Source organism: Tachysurus vachellii, chromosome 5, assembly GCF_030014155.1.
Source record: "Tachysurus vachellii isolate PV-2020 chromosome 5, HZAU_Pvac_v1, whole genome shotgun sequence".
NCBI classification, from domain to species: domain Eukaryota; kingdom Metazoa; phylum Chordata; class Actinopteri; order Siluriformes; family Bagridae; genus Tachysurus; species Tachysurus vachellii.
In genome coordinates, this window is record NC_083464.1 from 28086937 (window position 1) to 28107231 (window position 20295).

Consider the following 20295-nt stretch of genomic DNA (forward strand, 5'->3'; position numbering starts at 1 on the left):
GTATTGAGATGTGAGTGTTTAGTTGTGAGTGTTGAGATGTGAGTGTTGAGTGTTGAGATGTGAGTGTTTGGTTGTGAGTGTTGAGATGAGAGTGTTGAGATGAGAGTGTTGAGATGTGAGTGTTTAGTTGAGTGTATAGATGTGAGTGTTTAGTTGTGAGTGTTGAGATGTGAGTGTATAAATGTGTTTTGAGATGTGAGTGTTTAGTTGTGAGTATTGAGATGTGAGTGTTTAGTTGTGAGTGTTGAGATGTGAGTGTTTGGTTGTGAGTGTTGAGATGAGTGTTGAGATGAGAGTGTTGAGATGAGAGTGTTGAGATGTGAGTGTTTAGTTGAGTGTATAGATGTGAGTGTTTAGTTGTGAGTTGAGATGTGAGTGTTTAGTTGTGAGTGTTTAGTTGTTAGTATTTAGATGTGAGCGTTTAGATGGGAGCGTTTAGATGTGAGTGTATAGATGTGAGTGTATAGATGTGAGTATTTAGTTGTGAGTGTTGAGATGTGAGTGTATAGATGTGTGTTTAGATGTGAGTGTATAGATGTAACAGGTCTAGCCTGCTACAAGTTGTTCAACTCCTTACCTATAGGGGGCAAACTTCAGGGTGTTGAAGGTATATAAGGTAGTAGACTTGCAGAAGAAAAGAAAATGGCTTCCACCTGAGTTTGTGGTGTACCAGGGTTTGTGCTAGCTTCAGTGAAAGGCCTCTTGATGGGAAACTGTTGTTTCTATTGCCATTGTGAGTATTTCCACTGTTATGCTTTGACTTTATATGAAAGTCTCTTATATTTCTGGCACTGTTTGTGTACTATTAATGAATACAAACTTGTAATTGAGTTCATTTTGTATTTATAGAAGGGCCTTTTGTGTCGGTCCCATTGCATGCTTAAAGCGTAATACGGAAAATGGATTAAAACGGTGATTGGATGAATGCGGTTACCTTATTTGAGGAGATGGCGATGGAGATGCTGTAAAGCACTCTGAAGACTCAACACAATACGGATAAACTCATCAATCCTCGCAAGAACATTTTTGCTTTTGCCATCGGTGTTGCTGGGCTTCTTAAAACTGGACATCTACCCAGATAAGACTGTTTGTTTGTTTTTGTTTTTTTAGTTGGAATTCACTAAACTATGTTGTTCAATGACTTGTCACATTGTAATGCTGAAAATCACTGAGGTATCATGTGTAATGAGGGTAAAAGTAGGTAAGAGTTTTATATAAATAACTCTAAGCAAAGAGATTGTTTTCTGGCTGCCTTATTTTACTGAGTGGTCTGGATCATCACTTATGTGAAACCCCCCAAATTCAGATATATAGCTTAAATCTATATAAATAGATCTTTTTAGATCTATAAATCTTTGATTTAAGTTTGTTCAGTGAGGTTATGTAGTTGTGAGTGTGTAGTTGTGAGTGTGTAGTTGTGAGTGTGTAGTTGTGAGTGTGTAGTTGTGAGTGTGTAGTTGTGAGTGTATAGATGTGTGTTTGAGTGCCTAGATGAGTGAACTCTGGAGTACTAGAACAGGAACCTGTGCAGAACCAGCACCAGGCCTCACCAGGTTTTTCACTAAAGTTCCACACATTTATATTTCTGACTTATCCTTTTGTAACGTTATTTGGGTGAAAGTTAGCTCTAATGATCTGTTGGCCAGCACAACAAGGCTGCATTCATTCAGTAAGATGGAAAAGGAAATGATCCCCACAGGAATGTGATTTGAATGAGCTGGAAGTGAAACTTATCTGTGGATATGTTCCACTAGGGTGACCAGACATCCTCTTTTGCCCGGATATGTCCTCTTTTTGAAACCTAAAAATGTGTCCGGGCGGAATTTCTAAATCGTCTGGGATTTTGTTATTCTAGCCTCAAACGTGTTTACGGCGAATTTGCATTGCTCTCTCTTTCATTCACATACTAGTCACGCCCTCCCCCTACAGTTCGCTTTGCATTGAGTGGAAGTGTAGGGTGTAGAGCTACCGTCATTGGTCGATAGTATTCTCTGTACACATTTAATTGGTCAGTCACCTCAAGCACCTTGTTTACCACTGGCAAAGCGCATGGCTACCCGGCATCTTCAGCCATGCCGAAACGCAAGTGTAAGTTCACTGACGAATTAAAACAAAAATTTCCCATGTTTTCGTGTCGGTCGAGATCAACATGAAGCTGAGTGCCTGACCTGCAAAGCAGGCACTTACGTGTCGGTCGCAAATAATGTGCCAAAGACCTAGAGGCACACATATGTTCAGCAAAGCATCGAAAGGCAGCGAGGGGCGAGAGCTTATCAGCTAAAGTGACGGAGTTTTTCGTTAGTAAAAACGAAAGTGCAGCTGTCACTGCTGCTGAGGCTGCCTATGCTTTCCACACGGTTAAGCACCACGAAAGCTACAGGTCAATGGACTGCACATCTGGCTTGTTAAAGGTTTTCACAGATTCTAAAACAGCTCAAAAATTCTCAAGCGCTCGAACAAAGACAGAGGCAATTGTAAATACTGTGATAGCCCCACATTCTGTTGAAGTTGCGCTAGAAGCACTTCAAGATATCCCCTACTGTGGCGTGTCTACTGATGGCAGCAGTCATGGAGCAGTAAAGATATTCCCTCTGCTCATTCAGTATTTTGATTGGAAAAACGGCGGTGTGCAAAGTAAATTACTTGAAATTAAAAACACCCCAAATGAATCAGCTGAAACTATTTCACAGTACATAAAAGACACTGGAAAAGAAAGGGATATTTTCTAAATGCATTGCAGATTTTGGAGGAATCCAGCGTAATGAGGACGGGAAGAATATTTTTGCAAATTTAAAAAAGTCCCTGCAGACCACAGCTCTTATTGGTGTAGGCTGCCCAGCACACATTCTGAACAATTGTGTTCACCATGGAGCAGACACGCTGGATGATGACATTGAGCACATCATTTTTCAAAATTTATCAGCACTTCCACATCTACACTGTGCGTACAGAGTCTGAAGGAGTACTGTGAGTTTACTGATGTTGAATTTAGAGCTCTCCTCTCTCACAGCAAGACACGATGGCTGTCATTATTCCCAGGAATTGAGGGATTGCTAAAGATGTATCCAGCTGTGAAAGCGTTCTTTTTGTCACAGGAAAAACCACCAGTGCACATCAGGAAGTTTTTGAAGATGAGTTCAGTGAGATTTACCTCTGGCGTGCGCTGAAGTGTCCTCTTTTTCACACACCCAAATCTGGTCACCCTATGTTCCACCACATCATACCCCAACACCACCCACCTCTGCAGCAGGAGGAACTTTGAACGCGAGCTACAGAAGATGAACTTTTCAACTTTCTTTGTCTTTTTTCGTCTCGTGCACGCGCCTGGAGTGGCTTTAGCGGTCGGGCACACGCTCGCGCCGCCCCAGTCATTGTGAGCGGTGTGTGTGTGTTCTCTTTCACAGTGCATTAGAAAGTTTCAATACTTTAATGTACTAAAAGAATAAACCGATGAGATTTACATGGCCATTAAATGTTTGTCAAGTTCTTTTTTTGTTTGTTTAATTTGATGTTTATATACTGATTTGGCTGAAGCAGTTTTGGGATCTGATGTGGCTTGGGGGTGGGGCTATGTACAAACACTGTGACGTCACTCAATAGATTCCTCAGCTTTGGACCAATCACGTTTTAAAGGTAATAATCTGCTGAAGGTTTCCCTTGGAACAGCAATGCGTGGTTGTTTAGTAACAGGTGATGGCATCACTCAGGTAGGGATACAGATACTGACACACTTAATAGACTAAAGAGACACAGAATATCATGCTGCAGAGAAACTTATCTGGACAGGATGTAGGCAAGGGGTCAGAAGTTATAAAAGCATGTAGGTAGGTATTAAATTACTAATCACCACTTGGGGCAGTGTAAGGTGTTGAGCTGTTGTGATGGGGTGAGTGAAGAAGTGAAGCTTACAGAGGTGTTTTGATGCTCCTGATGTTCATGAGCTTGTGCTGAACTGTAAGTAAAACATTTACATCATCTATATCAATCTCCACATAATGTGTGAGTGAGAGTGTGTGTGTGTGTGAGAGAGAGACCGAGAGAGAATTGGTATTTGTAATACATTTAACTGGTTCTGTTTATTTATGTAATATAAATGGAAGAATAGATTTACATCGTTCCCCTGACACACTGTACTCGACTGCAACCTTTTCACCAGCAGCAGCATCTTGGCTGTAGAAAGGAGGTGACTGTTGTGTCCATGGTGATTATTGTGGAGTTTAGTCTCTTTGTGTTTTGTGTTAAGGACCGGACGAATCTTCAGTCTGTCATGACCTGAGAAATGTCCTGGTCCACAGTCACGGACTGATCTGAAACGCTGATCTGTTCTTGACTGATCAGCCTCTAGGATTCTGAGGTTTGTGTGGAAGAAGCAGATCTCAGATACCTTTTAGGTTCAGAACCTCGTTTGAAGCTGCTCACATGTACACCACAATATCCAGTATGTCAGAAATGTTACCTGTCTCTCACCTGTTTCTCAGCTGTCTCTCACCTCTCATCTGTTTCCCACCTGTTTCTCATCTGTCTCTCACCTCTCACCTGTGTCTCACCTCTCATCTGTGTCTCAGCTCTCACCTGTCTCACCTGTTTCTCAGCTGCCTCTCACCTCTCACCTGTTTCTCAGCTGTCCCTCACCTGTTTCTCAGCTGTCTCTCACCTCTCATCTGTGTCTCAGCTCTCACCTGTTACTCAGCTGTCTCACCTCTCACCTTTGTCTCAGCTCTCACCTGTCTCACCTGTTTCTCAGCTGCCTCTCACCTCTCACCTGTTTCTCAGCTGTCTCCCACCTCACATCTGTTTCCCACCTGTCTCTCACTTCTCACCTGTGTCTTTACCTCTCACCTGTCTCTCACTTCTCACCTGTGTCTCACTTCTCACCTGTTTCTCACCTCTCACCTGTTTCTCAGCTGTCCCTCACCTGTTTCTCATCTGTGTCTCAGCTCTCACCTGTCTCACCTGTTTCTCACCTGTGTCTCACCTCTCACCTGTCTCAGCTGTCTCTCACCTCTCATTTGTGTCTCACCTTTCTCATGTGTCTCACATGACACCTGTCTCTCACCTCTCACCTGTCTCTCACCTGTCTCTCACCTGTCTCTCACCTCTCACCTGTGTCTCTCACCTCTCACCTGTGTCTTTACCTCTCACCTGTGTCTCACCTCTCATCTGTGTCTCACGTGTCTCACCTGTTTCTCAGCTGTCCCTCACCTGTTTCTCAGCTGTCTCTCACCTCTCATCTGTGTCTCAGCTCTCACCTGTCTCACCTGTTTCTCAGCTGCCTCTCGCCTGTTTCTCAACTGTGTCTCACCTCTCACCTGTTTCTCAGCTGTCTCTCACCTCTCATTTGTGTCTCACCTTTCTCATATGTCTCACATGACTCTCACCTCTCATGTGTGTCTCACATGAGTCTCACATTTCACCTGTCTCTTTACAGAACTTTACAGAACTTCACAAAACAATTAAATCATTTCATATTTTTTTTATTTTCAGCTTGACACGATGTGCTATATTATTGCGTTGTTTTATGACTTTTTTGTTTGTTTTGTATTCTTATGTCAGCATGTTGATGTACTTATAATTTCATTTGAATGTTTCTGAGAATTGAGTTTTACACAGTAAGATTTTGATTAAATTAATTATTTACCCTTGTTTACACACACACACACACACACACACACACACACACACATGCGCGCACGGAAATGTGTAACATTTTTATGTTTATTTAACATAATTCTTCAAAATATTTTGTTCCTTACTTAAAAATTCTGAGATTTCATTGTGTCACACAAAATGAAGCCGATTGGAACTTTTGAATGTATAAATCTCTAATTAAATGAAAGTTTTTTATAATCAGTAGCTGCTTTTCATTTGTTTTACCTTTTTAAAATATTGACTTGTATTTTGTTATTTAACAGATTAGCCGTGTATTTATTCATCGTATGTAACTGACCTTTCCTTTCTGGAATAATATGAATGCTTTTGAAGAATATTTATGATTAATGTTTTATAATAACGTATTGATCTGATTAAACTGGAGTTTGACCTTAAACACAACATGATTTACGAGAAACATTGGCATCGCTTGTCTGTCTGCATGCCTGTCTGTCTGTCTCTCTTTATATCGGTCCCTCTTTTATTCCTGCCAAATCAAACAAACCTGATTCTTTGACTTTTAAACCCTTGTCTTTCCTCTTCGCTCATTTCTACTCATGTAGCTGGAAGAACGATGGTCAGATTACAGCTAATACTGAGGTACGTGGAGAAACTTCTTTTTTTTTTCTTTGTCTCATATGAAAGCTTTGTAAATATATAATATGTATAAAACGATGAAATCATTTCTTTATGGTTTAAGCTGACTAACAGTGAGTCCCCACGGCTTAGCTCTCTATTGTGGAAGAATTCTTCCAGTCAATGTAAAAAAATATTGCACAGAGAAGTGAGCGTTCGTCTGCCTCGAAAGTGTGTCTGTGGACCAAGAACATCCACACACTCTGCTGATGATTTGTGTGTATTTGGGTGAATGTTTGTTAGAGACTCTCCTGATCATACACGAACCCCTAGTGGTAGAAACGTGTAATAGCACATCACTGGTTGGGGAAAAGTCACACTTCTCCTCAGTCCTAAGAGTGTTAAGGTAATGACAAACACACTGTAGAGTAAAATCACATTAAAGACACAGGCGAAGATTGATCATGATGATTAGGATGTGTGCAGAGCAGAATAAAACCAGAAGAGTTCATTTTGACTCTGAACTGTGACGTGCCACATAATCATTTTAGGTAATAAAAAATAATAAAATATAAAATCTCATTAGAATTATTTTTGTGCTGACAATTTGGTCTGTTTGTCTTTTCAGTGTGTTGTGTGTGTGTGTGTTTGGCATGGAGAGGTTCGATCAGGTTAAGTCTCCTCTGTATCCAAAGCCCTACCCCTCTAACGTCCATCAGCAGTGGAATCTGGAAGTTCCTCCAGGTTACCAACTTCAGATCACCTTCAATTACCTGGACATAGAACCATCATTTAACTGCTACAACGACTCTCTGACGGTTAGTGCGGAGCTTCATCATCATTATCTCTGCTATACTGTAATATCACTTAATGAAATTTACATGTCAGTATGTTCTGGAATGAGCAGCTGTTTAAAATAATAATTCATTCATCCATTTTCTACCGCTTATCTGAACTACCTCGGGTCACGGGGAGCCTGAGCCTATCTCAGGCGTCTTAAAAATAATAATAAAATATTTTATTATTATGTAATAATAACTTTATTAATTTTTTATAATTAACATAAAATAATTTTTTACCTCAAGATTCTGTGAGCTGTAAGTCCAAAGTTTTGTTAATATTTACGAATCCAGTTATTTTATTTATATATAGTTTATTTCTTTTATTATGTCATTTATATATCTTGTTTTTTATACTAGATATATGTGAAGCCACAGGATATTAAAAACAGGTCATTAGTAGGAGATTTTGTCATGTTTTATTCATTATTTTGATTTATTTGTCTGATTGTCAGGTTCTTCATGGTAAGAAGATTTTGGGAAGGTTCTGTGGCCAGAATTCCACAGATCCCCATCACCCTGGCAACAAGACCATTTTGTCTCCTAGCAACAGTCTCAAGCTGGTGTTTTTGACTGATGAATCAAATACAGAAACACATCAGCATCTCGGGTTCTCTGCCTTTTACCAGGCTGTTGGTACGATAAATAATCTCTTCACAGTAATAATAGACAGAGAGATGATGTATTAACAGATATTCTTTTAATGAGCTCTTAATGACATTACTGACTCACATCTCTGCTGACTACTGACTCACACCTCTACTGATTTTACTGACTCACACCTCTACTGACTCACACCTATACTGATTCTATTTATTCAGACCTCGACTGACTACTGACTCATGCATCTACTGACTCTACTGATTCGCACCTCTGGTGACTCGCACCTTTACTGAGTGATTCTACTCTACTGACTTTATTGATTAACACCTCTAGTGACTCACATGTACTGACTCCTATATGTGTGTGTGGTTTGGTTCTCAGACATAGATGAATGCGCGTCTCCTGATTCAGATGATTCAGAACCACATTGTGCTCAGATCTGCCTCAACACTCTGGGCTCATACCTGTGTGCCTGTTACCATGGCTACAAGCTGCGGGCAGATCAGCATTCCTGTGTGTGTGAGTGTACACACCAACAATGCAGACAATACACACACTTGTGCATCACACCTCCTGTTTCCCCTGCTATCAACACTTCAACATTTCTGACAGACATCTCATCACGGATGGCACCTTAAGTCCTGGTAATACATCTCCATGTCAGGGATCCCAGGAGACCATTGAGATCTAAATGTCTGTCAGATCTCACGATCAATCAGCTTTCCAACCTGCCACTCCACTGACATGCTCATGGTGCTTTTGTCTTTACAATTTCAGGAGGATTTGTCCATTCCTGTCCATACAGGCCACTCAGATGCTTGTTTTTCCCTTTCTCATTTTTAAACTGGACTACTGCACCTTGCTCCTGGCAGGTCTGACTCTGAACCATCTGACCTGTCAAGCTGATCCAAAATGTTTCATCCTCACTAGTCCACAAACAGTCCAGCACTTAATGACCTCAAAGCTCTTACCACACTGCACCACACTCCCTCTGACCGCCAGCACTGCTCCACCATCTCTCAGGGTACAAAGAAGAACTGCATCAAGGCTCTTCTCTGTTCTGGTGCCGAGCTAGTGGAAAGAACTTCCCTTAGATGTCTGAACAACTGAGTCACTGTCTTCAAGCGACCTCCCTTGTAAGAAAATAAAAGGATGAGTTCGTCTAAAATCTTAATGAAGAAATTTATTCCAGTAACAAAATAAATCAAGTCATCTGAGTATTATGTAAGCCTTTTTGGAGAAGAGCTCTTTCTAAGGTGTATCTTGGAGTGGAATCTTTGTTGAGGCAGTCTGTAATTTTAGGCTCTTCCCTAAATAAAATCCCCAACAGAGCTTTAAGACTGATGGTGTTCACAGTCCCTGTTCTTGTGAACCAGCATGAGGATATATTTATCGATGGAGACTTCTAAGCACTTTTGTAAATCACTTTGGACATGTGTGTCTGCTAAATGCCATAAATATAAATGTAACACACACATACCCTTAAGTGTTTTTTTTTTTTTTTTTTTTTTAAATGTTTTAAGACTGTTGGCATACTTATGTATACTAGTCTTTCTGGATATCTGTTTTTATTCTGTGGTGTTGTTTCCTCGTGGTTCCATAGTGGACTGCGGGGTTTTCACAGAACCTGAGGGAGTTCTGTTGAGTCCTGGATACCCGAATGCAGCTCCTCTTAGAGTGACCTGCTTGTACAGTATCTCTGTTCAGCCTGGGTTCCAGATAACTCTCAACTTCAGCGACAACTTTCAGATTGAGCAGATTGATGCACAGGGACAGTCCTGCTTGTTCCACTGGCTCCAGGTACATTATTACACTGTGGGTGTGTCCCAGTTTACATTTATTCCAAATGCATTATGAGGAAATCGTATTGGCTAAGTAAGGAATGAAACTCTTGCTCCATGAGGGTATAGGAAAATAACAGGAAAATAGGTGAAGTTACTGTTAATACCTCAAAACTATTTCAGAAAACCTTCAAGTGTTTTATTCATTTTTTCCCCAGCAATTTACCAATAATTTCAGTTTTGAATTGAATTAAGAACAGCACTTCTTACATTTTATCCATTTATAGTTACTTTAGTTACATTTTGTCATTTTAATCAACAAGAAGAAAAAATAATCACAGCTTGTCATGTTATTGAGAAAACCCATTGGAAAACACAGGGTTGAGGATATAATCCCGTTCATGAACAAGGGAAACTGTCAGGAGCCATTATCTGGTGTTTAAAAAACAGCCTTACACCCATACCCTCACATTCTGTTTCACCCCATCAAACCACCAGGGCCAATTGTTCTTAAATCCTTAAAAATGGGTCATGTTGGAGTGGCTCATGAGGAACCAACTCCTAGATTGTCTGGAAGGACTTCCCTTACACCCCATTGGGAGGGGATCAAGTAGAACCTGGGAAAGATACACAGCAATACCCAAGTAGCAGCATCTCAGACCTCCTCAAGTGACACACTTCTACATACTGCCCATGTGGAGGAAATGCTTCTCAGCGAGTGTCAGCATGGAGGCTAACAGCTGGTACTAATGCACTTCCTAGATTCTAGTGCATTTGTATTTACTGTTTCCTGCACTGCAAGGTCGCAAACCCTGGCTTGTGTCACCCCTGTGGGGCCACACAGGAAGGTGTAGGCTTTTGACCAAGGTTGACAGATCATTCTGTTGCACAGGGACTGTAAGTCCTGCCCTTGGGGGATGTCCTAAGGCAATCCATCCATCAGCAAGATTAGCACAGGAAACCAGGGTCTCGCTGTTACAAATCTGTAACACTACTGCTGGAGATGGGGGTCATCACCTGGGGCATATTCATTGTCTTGATATTGTGTCTGCTGGCAGGTGAGATGCCTTCATTCAGGCTGGTTGTGTGTGAGGGCATTTATCTCCTGGAGGACCCCTCTGACCTTTCAGGTTGATGTCTCTGTCCTGCGCCATGCTGTCTGGTCAGACTGGTGTCTTAACACCAGTACAATATAAAAGTCCGCACATGCACAAGATGATATACAGGTGTTGGAAAACTGCCTCTGGCATTTAGGATGAGTGAAGTAGAGCTTCAAGTTATAACTTTACCACTGATGTAGCAAAAACATCACCAGATCAACAGAAAATTCTGCAATCTATAATCTAACACTGAACACGTCAGTGTGAACAAGCTGAACTATGGCAACATTATCATATCATATAGCAAATGCATTAATATAAACCTGAGCTACTGTCAGAGCTGACCACCAATCAGAGTCCAGAACTCATCAGCTCTGTGGGATTATATGTAATGCTAATGGAAGTTATTTTCTTCCTCAGCTGTCTGTCCCCGGTGAAGCTCCAAAGAAGCTTTGTGGAGATCAGAGTCCTGGAATCATACACACCGGCTCACACACTGTAGCTCTGGAGTTTCACACCGATGGACAAAGTGGAGGATTTAGCCTTCGCTACACAACCCAGAGTAAGCAGGAAACACAACCTGCTCCTGTAGAAGTTACAGAACTTCCTTACACACTGTTTAAATTACAAATGCATTTGAAGTGTGTTTCCTAACCCACAAGTGTACGTGTGTGTGTGAACATGTCTGAAGGAGTGGAGTGTAAAATTGATGGAACAATCCCAAATGCCCGAATCACTCCCAAATTCTCAAAATATTTCTACAGAGATTACATTGAAGTGCGCTGTGACACGGGATACAAGATCATGATGGTGAGGTTTTGTGTGTGTGTGTATGCCAGCATTAAATATTAAATCTTTATTTTATTGCAATACAGGACCAGATTTCTGCTGTTTCTTCCGTCACCTGTAGTTTGTCTCCTGAGGTTGTTTCTGTCTTCATTTCTGTTTGTGTTTTAGGGAGAAAAGGAAATAAAAAGTTACAAATCCATGTGTCAGGAGAACGGGAGGTGGCATTTACCCTTACCTGAGTGCAGGAGTGAGTCAGAACAAAGCGTATTATTGAGTTTTATTAGTTCTATTTTTTATAATTCTATTAGCACAGGAGACAAGATTCAAGTCCATAACAACACAAGAAAAGATTTCATTTAAAATAAATGGGGTTTATTTAGCATCAAAGAAAACTATTCAGGTTAAATGTTCTATTCAAAATAAAAAAATACTCTTACTTGGTGTTTTTATAAATTTGACTTTTTATCGTTGCAGTTATTGATTGTGGAGAACCGGAGAATTTACTGAATGGTGAATTTAATTTTCTGTCTGGTTCCAACAACCAGTACATGTCTGTGGTCCAGTATAAATGTCACCAACCCTTTTACTCTTTCACAGAAAAGAACGAAGGTACATCCGTGTAGGGAAGAAGCTTCTGATGATTAATAATAATAATAATAATAATAATAATAATAATAATCAATCTAATTTGTAGTAAATCTCACCTGTGGAGCTGATCGCAAATGGAGAGGAGAAGAAAACGCCATAACACCTCATTGTTTCCCAGGTAACATAAACACACAGCAGCCACCGCATCCAGATTCATAGCCTAAAGCTTTACCAGGAAGTTTCTGAAAGTGCAGGAAGGGTTTCTATTGCCCCTTTTCCACCAAGGCAGTTTGAGTGCTGGTTCAGTGCCTAATTTAAAATGAGTTCTTTTTTTTTTTCGACACCCAAAGCACCGGTTCTGAACCAGGAAAAGTGCTTCTTAAGTAGCACCAAAATGTTGCTGGTCTAGACTTAAGAACAGCTTGCGTCTGGGTCTGGGGCAGGGTTACTGTTAGTGTCTTTGATAATGTACCTTAAGTATACTAATGTTTAATACACTTTACCGCAATATGATCAATTATCAGCACACATGATAGTAAGTAGCTACATGCTACTTTTTTCTGTGCTAATGATAAAATAATCTTTCCGTTATTCTTGATTGCAACCTCCGTTTATACAAATAACATGAAGCTACACGTATGCTTTGTATTTGCCATGTTTGGATGCCAATGTAGATTCACAAAGCCATGAGAATTAACAGTAAAGCAACATCTACCATTGTTGATGTTGTTTGTGTTTGCTGTTGCTGCGCTTACGATGCTGGGAAAGATGAGACGTATACAGTGACGTAACACTCGGCTCTGTGATGACTCTCTAGCTCATGGAAAGGCAAACCGGTTCTTAGAAGGCTTGCCAGTGGAACCAACTTTGAACCAGCACTAACTCTGAACCAGCACCGGGTTCTTTCTGGTGGAAAGGGCGCATAAATACTCGCTAATTTACTCACTCACTCACTCACTCACTCATTTTCTACTGCTTATCCGAACTACCTCAGGTGGACGCTAATTTAATTTAAATTAAAAGACTTAGTTTCTTCTGACCAGTCAAACAGGAGAATGGTCCTCAGCTAAACCCTGACAAAGGACCAGTGAGACTCGTACACCGCTAAAACAGGCTCCAACTCCTGGACTGTTATTTAGTCACTTTATTAAACTCCTGTTTATGTGGTTTATATTGGAAGGGGTTTGACATCAATAAAAAAAAGCCAGCCATTTGTTTTGGTGAAGCAGGAACCAAAAAGAAACTTACAGAAACAACCTCTAAGCCTTTTGATAGACTCGTTTAAAGAGTTAGATAACATGTCGGCGTCCCCACAGCAGAGAACCAGACAAGGGCAGAAGAAAGACTTTATTATGTTTAAAACAAAGAGGCAGATGGTAAAGAAATAAGAAACATATTTTAATTCTTATTCTGAATATTTCAGTGTGTGGGCGTCCTGTTGTGGATATCGAGGGTTTCGGGCGGCTTTTAGGAGGTACCAAAGCGACAAACAACTCGTTTCCCTGGCAGGTTTTTCTTCTCACTGGAGGAAGAGGAGGAGCAATTGTGATTGGAGAAAAATGGCTCCTCACCGCGGCTCACACCCTGCAGAAAATAAAACAGCCGACAGTTGAAGTGAAGGTGGCCTTGTGTCCTGCGGCATTAATGTGTCTTAATGCTGATGTATGATTATAATTTATCTTTAACACATTTTATTATTGGTGTTTTTAGGTGTATGTTGGAAGCAACAAAGTAAGCAGCTATCTTTCTCCAGATGGTACGCATGTGGTAATTCACCCACTTCCTGTCAAGTCTCTACACATTCACCCGGGATATAAAAGCCCAAATTATAACAACGATATAGCTTTAATCAAGCTGGCTTCACCCATCACCTTTAATGCCCATGTAATGCCGGTGTGTATTCCTGCACAGGACACAAACCTGGAGAGTTTTGGGTAAGAACGTCTCAACACGTCCATGGCTGTTTGTTTTTTGTTTTGTTTTTTCAGAGAGAAACCTGATGGTGTAAAATGTTTCTGCTGCAGGTGGGTTTCCGGATTTGGAGTGACAGAGACGTTTGACACTTCCAATTATCTCCGGTACATCCGTCTTCCCATCGTGGATCATAAGACATGTCACTCGTCCATCGAGGCATTGAGAAAGAACAACAGAGACTTGTCCACTCTGACGGAGAACATGTTCTGTGCTGGACTTCCTGAAGGAGGGAAGGACACGTGTCATGGAGACGGCGGCTCTGGTTTTGTCATGAAAAACAAGGATGCGTTTTACGCAGCCGGGATCGTTAGCTGGGGAGTCGACTGTGGAAAACCAGGAAGGTACGGCGTGTACACTCGCGTTGCTCGATACTCCAACTGGATCAAGAAAATAATGGAGGAAAACTAGCTGCTGAGGAGAAGATGGAATAGAAACGAGATGAGCTGCTCAAGTGACGGCTTCAAAAGCTTCTATTTATAATCTGTGGTAGTTTTTTGTGATCGATTAATAGAAAAATAAAGATGAATATTTTACCACCAGAAGCTGGTTTAGTTTCCGTGTCATCAATAGAACAGCTTTTACTGTTTAACTGTTTTCATGATAATAGTGTTCTCCTCTGAGGAGGCGCACACACACACACTAGTGTTAATTTCATCACCTATTTTTAATTTAGTCTTAGTCTTAGTCTTGTGCCAAATGTCCTTGTTAGTTTTAGTCATATTTAGTCATTCACATATCTTTTTTGTTAGTCTAGTTTTAGTCGACTAAAAGTCTCGTCATTTTAGTCTAGTTTTAGTCAAAAGAAAACTCAAGGTATCTTAGTCAAGTTTTAGTCGCCTAAAAGTCTTTTAATTTTAGTCTAGTTTTAGTCAAAATTGTAGCTTGACCACATCTGGAATCTAATGTAAGAATAAATACAACGAGGCCTCATTAAATGCAATAATAGCAGGAACACAAGTGTTATAGTAGAAATAAATAACTTAATGAAAAGCCTAAGATCAAAACTGTAGGTGTATGTATATATATATGTGTGTGTGTGTGTGTGTGTGTGTGTGTATATATACATATATATATATATATATAAGATTACCGACTTAATGCAAGTTATACATGGTATTGCGCACATCATTATTGATGATATTTGGAGCAATATTACATGTAATTGTTAAACTTGATTCCCTTACATATACATTTGCTTTTAAGCCTAATTATTCATTTTGATTATGATGTGATTGTGACAGGGGGGTGGGAAGAGGTTTCACGTTGGGGGTGCTGAGTTTTTTTCTGTCACCACTTTTGAATAAGAAACAATATCAACTTGTCAAAACTCCGCAAATCACAAAAGTATCAGTGAGAATTTGAGAACACTCGTTTAAACAGTGCATACACTCGAACTTGACTGCATATCACATTTTTTACTTTATTGATATTGCTTTTAATCGTAATGCAACGACCGGCCATCGGGACATAAGCTGTCATGTACAATAAAAGAGCCTGTGCAGCGACAGGAAATATAATTTAACACAAAAAGCCGCCTAAACGGTGGACTTGCGCTCAGGATTTTTATTTATTTATTTTTTGAGCGGCGTGTGGACGAATTCTTTCTATGCGCACACTATTTTATTTCTTGATAACAGACCGCTGCGAACTATAACACACCGTTGCCATGAAAAACAGAGCGTTGCCATGGACACACAGGATTCTAACCGTAGAGACGAAGCGCACTATTTTCTTTAGCGGAACCAATACAATTGTTTTTAAATCAATAAACTTCTTTTTAAGTGGGGCACGTTCGCCTCACACCTCCAGGGTCGGGGTTCGATTCCCGCCTCCACATGTGTGTGGAGTTTGCATGTTCTCCCCGTGCCTCAGGGGTTTCCTCTGGGTACTCCAGTTTCCTCCCCCGGTCCAAAGACATGCATGGTAGGTTGATTGGCATCTCTGGAAAAATTGTCCCTAGTGTGTGATTGCATGAGTGAATGAGTGTGTGCCCTGCGATGGGTTGGCACTCCGTCCAGGGTGTATCCTGCCTTGATGCCCAATGACGCCTGAGATAGGCACAGGCTCCCCGTGACCCGAGGTAGTTCGGATAAGCGGTAGAAGATGAATGAATGAATGAATAAACTTCTTTTTAAATCATTTTGAGTCAAATTATCGATTTATTTGGTAGGTAGCAATATAATAAGCGGGATCCGCTTCGCACAGGTGCGCCAACATACACACACACATACAGACATGCACCAACACAAACACGCACATGCGTGCACCCAAAAACATACGCACACCCAAAAACATGTGCACACAAAAATACTGATGTTTCAAACAGATGGTCAGATTTCAATTTAAAAACTGGAACAGTTCTGAGAACAGTGGGGTTAGATCAGATATTTCAGTGTTCAGAGATTTCAGGGTTAGATCAGATAATTCAGTGTCTGATCAGACATGTCACTGTTAGATCAGATATTTCAGTGTTCAGAGATTTCAGGGTTAGATCAGATAATTCAGTGTTTGGTCAGATATTTCAGCGTTAAATCAGACTTTTGTGTATTACAGTAGATCAGATATTTCAGTGTTAATCATCTAAATGTTTTGTTCTATAAAGTTGGAATTTTGACCCCAAATCTGAACCTCTTTCACAATCTCTGCTGTTGATTTCATCATGTTGGAGTTTCCTCTGCTGGATATCAGTACACGCAGCAGCTGGAATAATAAAAGTCCTGAGTTTAGACAGTTATTCATAATAAAGCTTCCATTTATCCAGTCACTGTTTTGACTGAATAGTAATTTAAACATAGTTGTGATGCACAGGTTCTGTCTGTTTATTGTGTATTTTGCACAGAGATGTGTTTGTAAACCGTGTGTTTGTGCAGGGTGTGTTTGTGTGTGTGTTTGTACACAGTATGTGTTTGTGCATGGTGGATGTGTGTGTTTGTAAAGTGAGGATTTGGAACACAGCCCTGGAAGAATTTCTGAAATTGCGTAACTTGTTTTTTTCCAACACTCGTCTGTACACGTCTCGTTCAGTATATAATCACAGAGTTTCCTGTGTTCAGGTCAATACACAGCATCTTTCTTCTAATTAACACCAGCTCCAGCTCCACAGAGGTTGGGAGATGATGGTCACTAACGCTCTCGTTGTGTTTGTGTTGGCTGTAGCGCTGATGGGCGCTGAAGGCTCCTGGGGCAAAGGTACGTTTATGACACCTTCATTACATGTGTTTAATCAGTCTTATGTAGATTTAAGATGAATGTCACAGTCTTTGTATAAAAAGGAAACAGATTAAAGAGACTCCGTGAACAGAACATCCTACAGATTGTACGAACATTTACCCTGAACACCATCTTTATATTTCCATCATCAGGTAAAGGAAACTCGTACAGTTATGACCTGTCGAATAAGGCGGACCTGAGGAAGCTCTACAACTCCAAAGTTTATCTGGCTGACCGGATGACGCGGCCACTGGAGGGTCTGAGCTTCCAGGCAGGTGTACTGAGTCACTCAGGAGTCAGGTACATCACCACACCCACATGGACCTGCTGTGGCTTTATGAAGATTGAACTATAACAACACACATCACATTACAATCATTTACTCTGATGCCTTTTTTTTTTTTTTTTTTTTTTTTTTGCATATTTAAGGAAATCACCTAATTGTGTAGAAGAACAGTTTATTGTATAATTCAATTCATTCTGAGAATAAGTCAGGACTCAGTCAGTACTTTTATTTGACGACTCCAATAGAGTGGAGTGTGTTCTCTGATTAAAATGGTTTTCAATTTCAGTGTGTAATGATTTCAGAGTGACTCTGGAAGACGGGACGAAGTGGTTGGTACATAAAGGAGATGGTTTCGGGATTTCCTCTCAGACGGTGGTGGTGGATGCACGACACATGAGCAACAAATGGAAGGTAGGAACATCTGGAACATATCCACACTGTAAATGATATAATTTAATCATTATTTCATGTGATATTCAGAGGTACTGATTTTTTTTTTTACAGATCAGGGAGACTAAGAACTTCGGCGGAAGTAAAACGGTGTCGGATTTTGTGAGAGAAGGAGGAACTGATTACAGTCTGATATTTAATAACTGTCACGATGCTGCAGGAAGGATGATGGACGGTTAAACACTTCAGATCTTGTCACCTGCAGAAACACAGTAAACATTTACTTTTAATATGTGACTGCTGATTGTTCAACACAAAGAAAACACAATAAAATCATCCTGGAATTTAATTCTCTCGTCTCTTTACTGTGGAACTGTTTACTATGTATCCAATATCTTTCTCTGTCACACACTCTCTCTCTCTCTCTCACACACACACACACAAATTAAGAGAGGAGTAAAGTAATCTACTAAGAGGCAGGGCTTCATGTATATGGGCTTGGGGGCGGGGACATTATATAGTTTCTTCACACACTTTAATGGTAAGATGCTATAGTGCAGATGAAGTGTACAATGCAGAATCTAGTGCCCTATGTAGTTCAGAACAGAGCGAGCGTTAATAAAATATCTCAAGTTTAATGACATTTTTTACAGCGTAAAGAAACATGTTTACATCACAATCCAGGAAGTCCTACAAGTGCACTTACACTCACAAGTAAGTGTGTGTGTGTGTGGGTGTGGTGGGGCGGCATGGAAGGGTTAGAGGAGCAGTGTGTTGATGAACACACTGAACACTGTGTGTGTTTAGAGAAGCAATGAGGCGGTGAACACACTGAACCCCATGAGGATCAGTGTGACTTTAGCGATACATTGCTCGTTAGCACTCGTGACTCGGGGCATCACGTCCATGAAGACGACGTAGATGAAGCTACCAACACTCAGGCCCTGGAGTGTGGAGCGAGCCAAGTGAAATGAGTGGTGTGTGTGTCTGTGTAACGCAGGGCGAGGCCGAGCGGGAACGCTGAGGACAGCACCCCCAGGCAGACCAACACTACGAACCGTCTCATGTGACTGTGAATGAGCAGGAAGACCAGGCTGCAAGTGACGAGTGAAGTGCGCAGAAGGAGTTCGGGACGCAGCCGCACCACATCCACAGATAAACCCTGGCAGATGAAGAACAGACAGAGAGACAGGAGTAGCACGGACGAGCGGATGGGGGACAAGGAGGGGTCGGGACGTGTCCGGACCGTTGGTGAGCACAGTAGCAGAGCTTCCTTGTCCTCTCGTCCTTCCTTCTGTCCGTGCTGTTGCTCACGCTCATCCCTCAGAGTCAGGATCAGCTGCTCCATCACCAGCAGGAACAGAAACCCCACAGACATGATGAACTCCGGCACGGGGAAGTACAGCTGAGGACATGGGACACAAGGCATTGTTGGTATTGTGTAGGTGCCGTGGTGCATTGTAGGATTACACTTACGGTAACGCTAAGTTCTGTGAATGTTTCTCTCATTTCTTTCAGAAAATTTGGAATGATGTCCAACAGACAGGAGGCTAAAAACACACCTTCAGAGATACAGCTGAGAGACGAGAGACAGGCGTCTAACACACATTAATACAGCACTTCTCACCATTATTTTGTTATTTATATTACTTTATTAAGCAGTGCATTCATTTGTTAAGAATATAAACATACACATATTTTATGATACACATATGATATGGAGTGAAATAATAAAGGAACACAGTTATAACTAAATAAAACAAAATAAATTACAGAAAAAACACAGAATCAGAAGAGAAAATCCTCCACAATGACCAGAGCATCAGGACAAAACCTACACACACACACACACACACACACCTATACAGGTACGGGTGGTTTATTAGGACTTTTTCCCAAAATAAGTACCACACCGAGTTATGGGGACACACCTTTCCCATTGTCATAGAGATGAATAAGTAATATTACACTACTCCTTATGGCATGGGCTAAAATTCTGCTCAGAATTCAGTTTTATTGAAACAGTCTGGAAATATTAAGACCTGACATTCTACAGGACTGTGAGGACAGGGCGGGAGTAGGCGGGAGTGGGCGTATCCTGAATTAGTCATGACTCATGAGGACTTACTGAAGTTAATCTGGGCATCATCTAGCATACATCATTAACCATGAGAATCATAGGGTTTGTACCCTGGGTTTGTAATCTGAGAAGAGGGTGTCCTAAGTGAAATATGGAGTTATTTAGCTATAAAAATTCAAAAAACTGAATTAAAAAGCAAAAGGAGAGTAGACTAGATAACAGTTACTGAAAGGTGTCTCCCCTGTAAGAATATACATATTTATGCATGCATTTGTTTAAGAATGAGGGTTAAATACATTACTGAATAGTTTGAGATTATGTTTTTATTGTAAGTAACAGGTATTTGTCATCATTGAACCTTGTATTTTTTTCCATAGAAATATACTGAATTTATTCATTAGGATTAAGGTGTTTTGACTATACAAAATTT

General features: G+C 40.7%; 2 protein-coding genes and 1 pseudogene across 3 annotated transcripts; 2 read left to right on the forward strand and 1 right to left on the reverse strand.

Moving 5' to 3' along the window:
* The first annotated feature begins 633 nt into the window (after positions 1 to 633).
* On the forward strand, positions 634 to 5787 carry LOC132846313 (keratin-associated protein 16-1-like). 2 transcript variants are annotated; one of them, XM_060870995.1, is made up of 3 exons: positions 634 to 733; positions 850 to 3954; positions 4244 to 5787. In XM_060870995.1, exon 3 carries the CDS (start codon positions 4420 to 4422, stop codon positions 5398 to 5400), a length of 981 nt encoding a protein of 326 aa, XP_060726978.1. In that variant the 5' UTR covers positions 634 to 733; positions 850 to 3954; positions 4244 to 4419; the 3' UTR covers positions 5401 to 5787. The 2 variants fall into 2 exon arrangements, with proteins under 2 accessions (XP_060726978.1, XP_060726977.1); XM_060870994.1 differs by having other exon boundaries at positions 850 to 5787.
* A 337-nt stretch (positions 5788 to 6124) lies between these two features.
* On the forward strand, positions 6125 to 14441 carry LOC132846295 (complement C1r subcomponent-like). The gene is made up of 13 exons (XM_060870964.1): positions 6125 to 6249; positions 6854 to 7043; positions 7520 to 7700; positions 8049 to 8186; positions 9271 to 9467; positions 10969 to 11110; positions 11240 to 11358; positions 11506 to 11584; positions 11812 to 11946; positions 12032 to 12103; positions 13349 to 13545; positions 13636 to 13859; positions 13950 to 14441. The coding sequence occupies exons 1-13, from the start codon at positions 6224 to 6226 to the stop codon at positions 14305 to 14307; spliced, it is 2058 nt and encodes a 685-aa protein (XP_060726947.1). The 5' UTR covers positions 6125 to 6223; the 3' UTR covers positions 14308 to 14441.
* A 4147-nt stretch (positions 14442 to 18588) lies between these two features.
* LOC132846064 (zinc transporter ZIP1-like) lies at positions 18589 to 19896 on the reverse strand (annotated as a pseudogene).
* Positions 19897 to 20295: the final 399 nt, after the last annotated feature.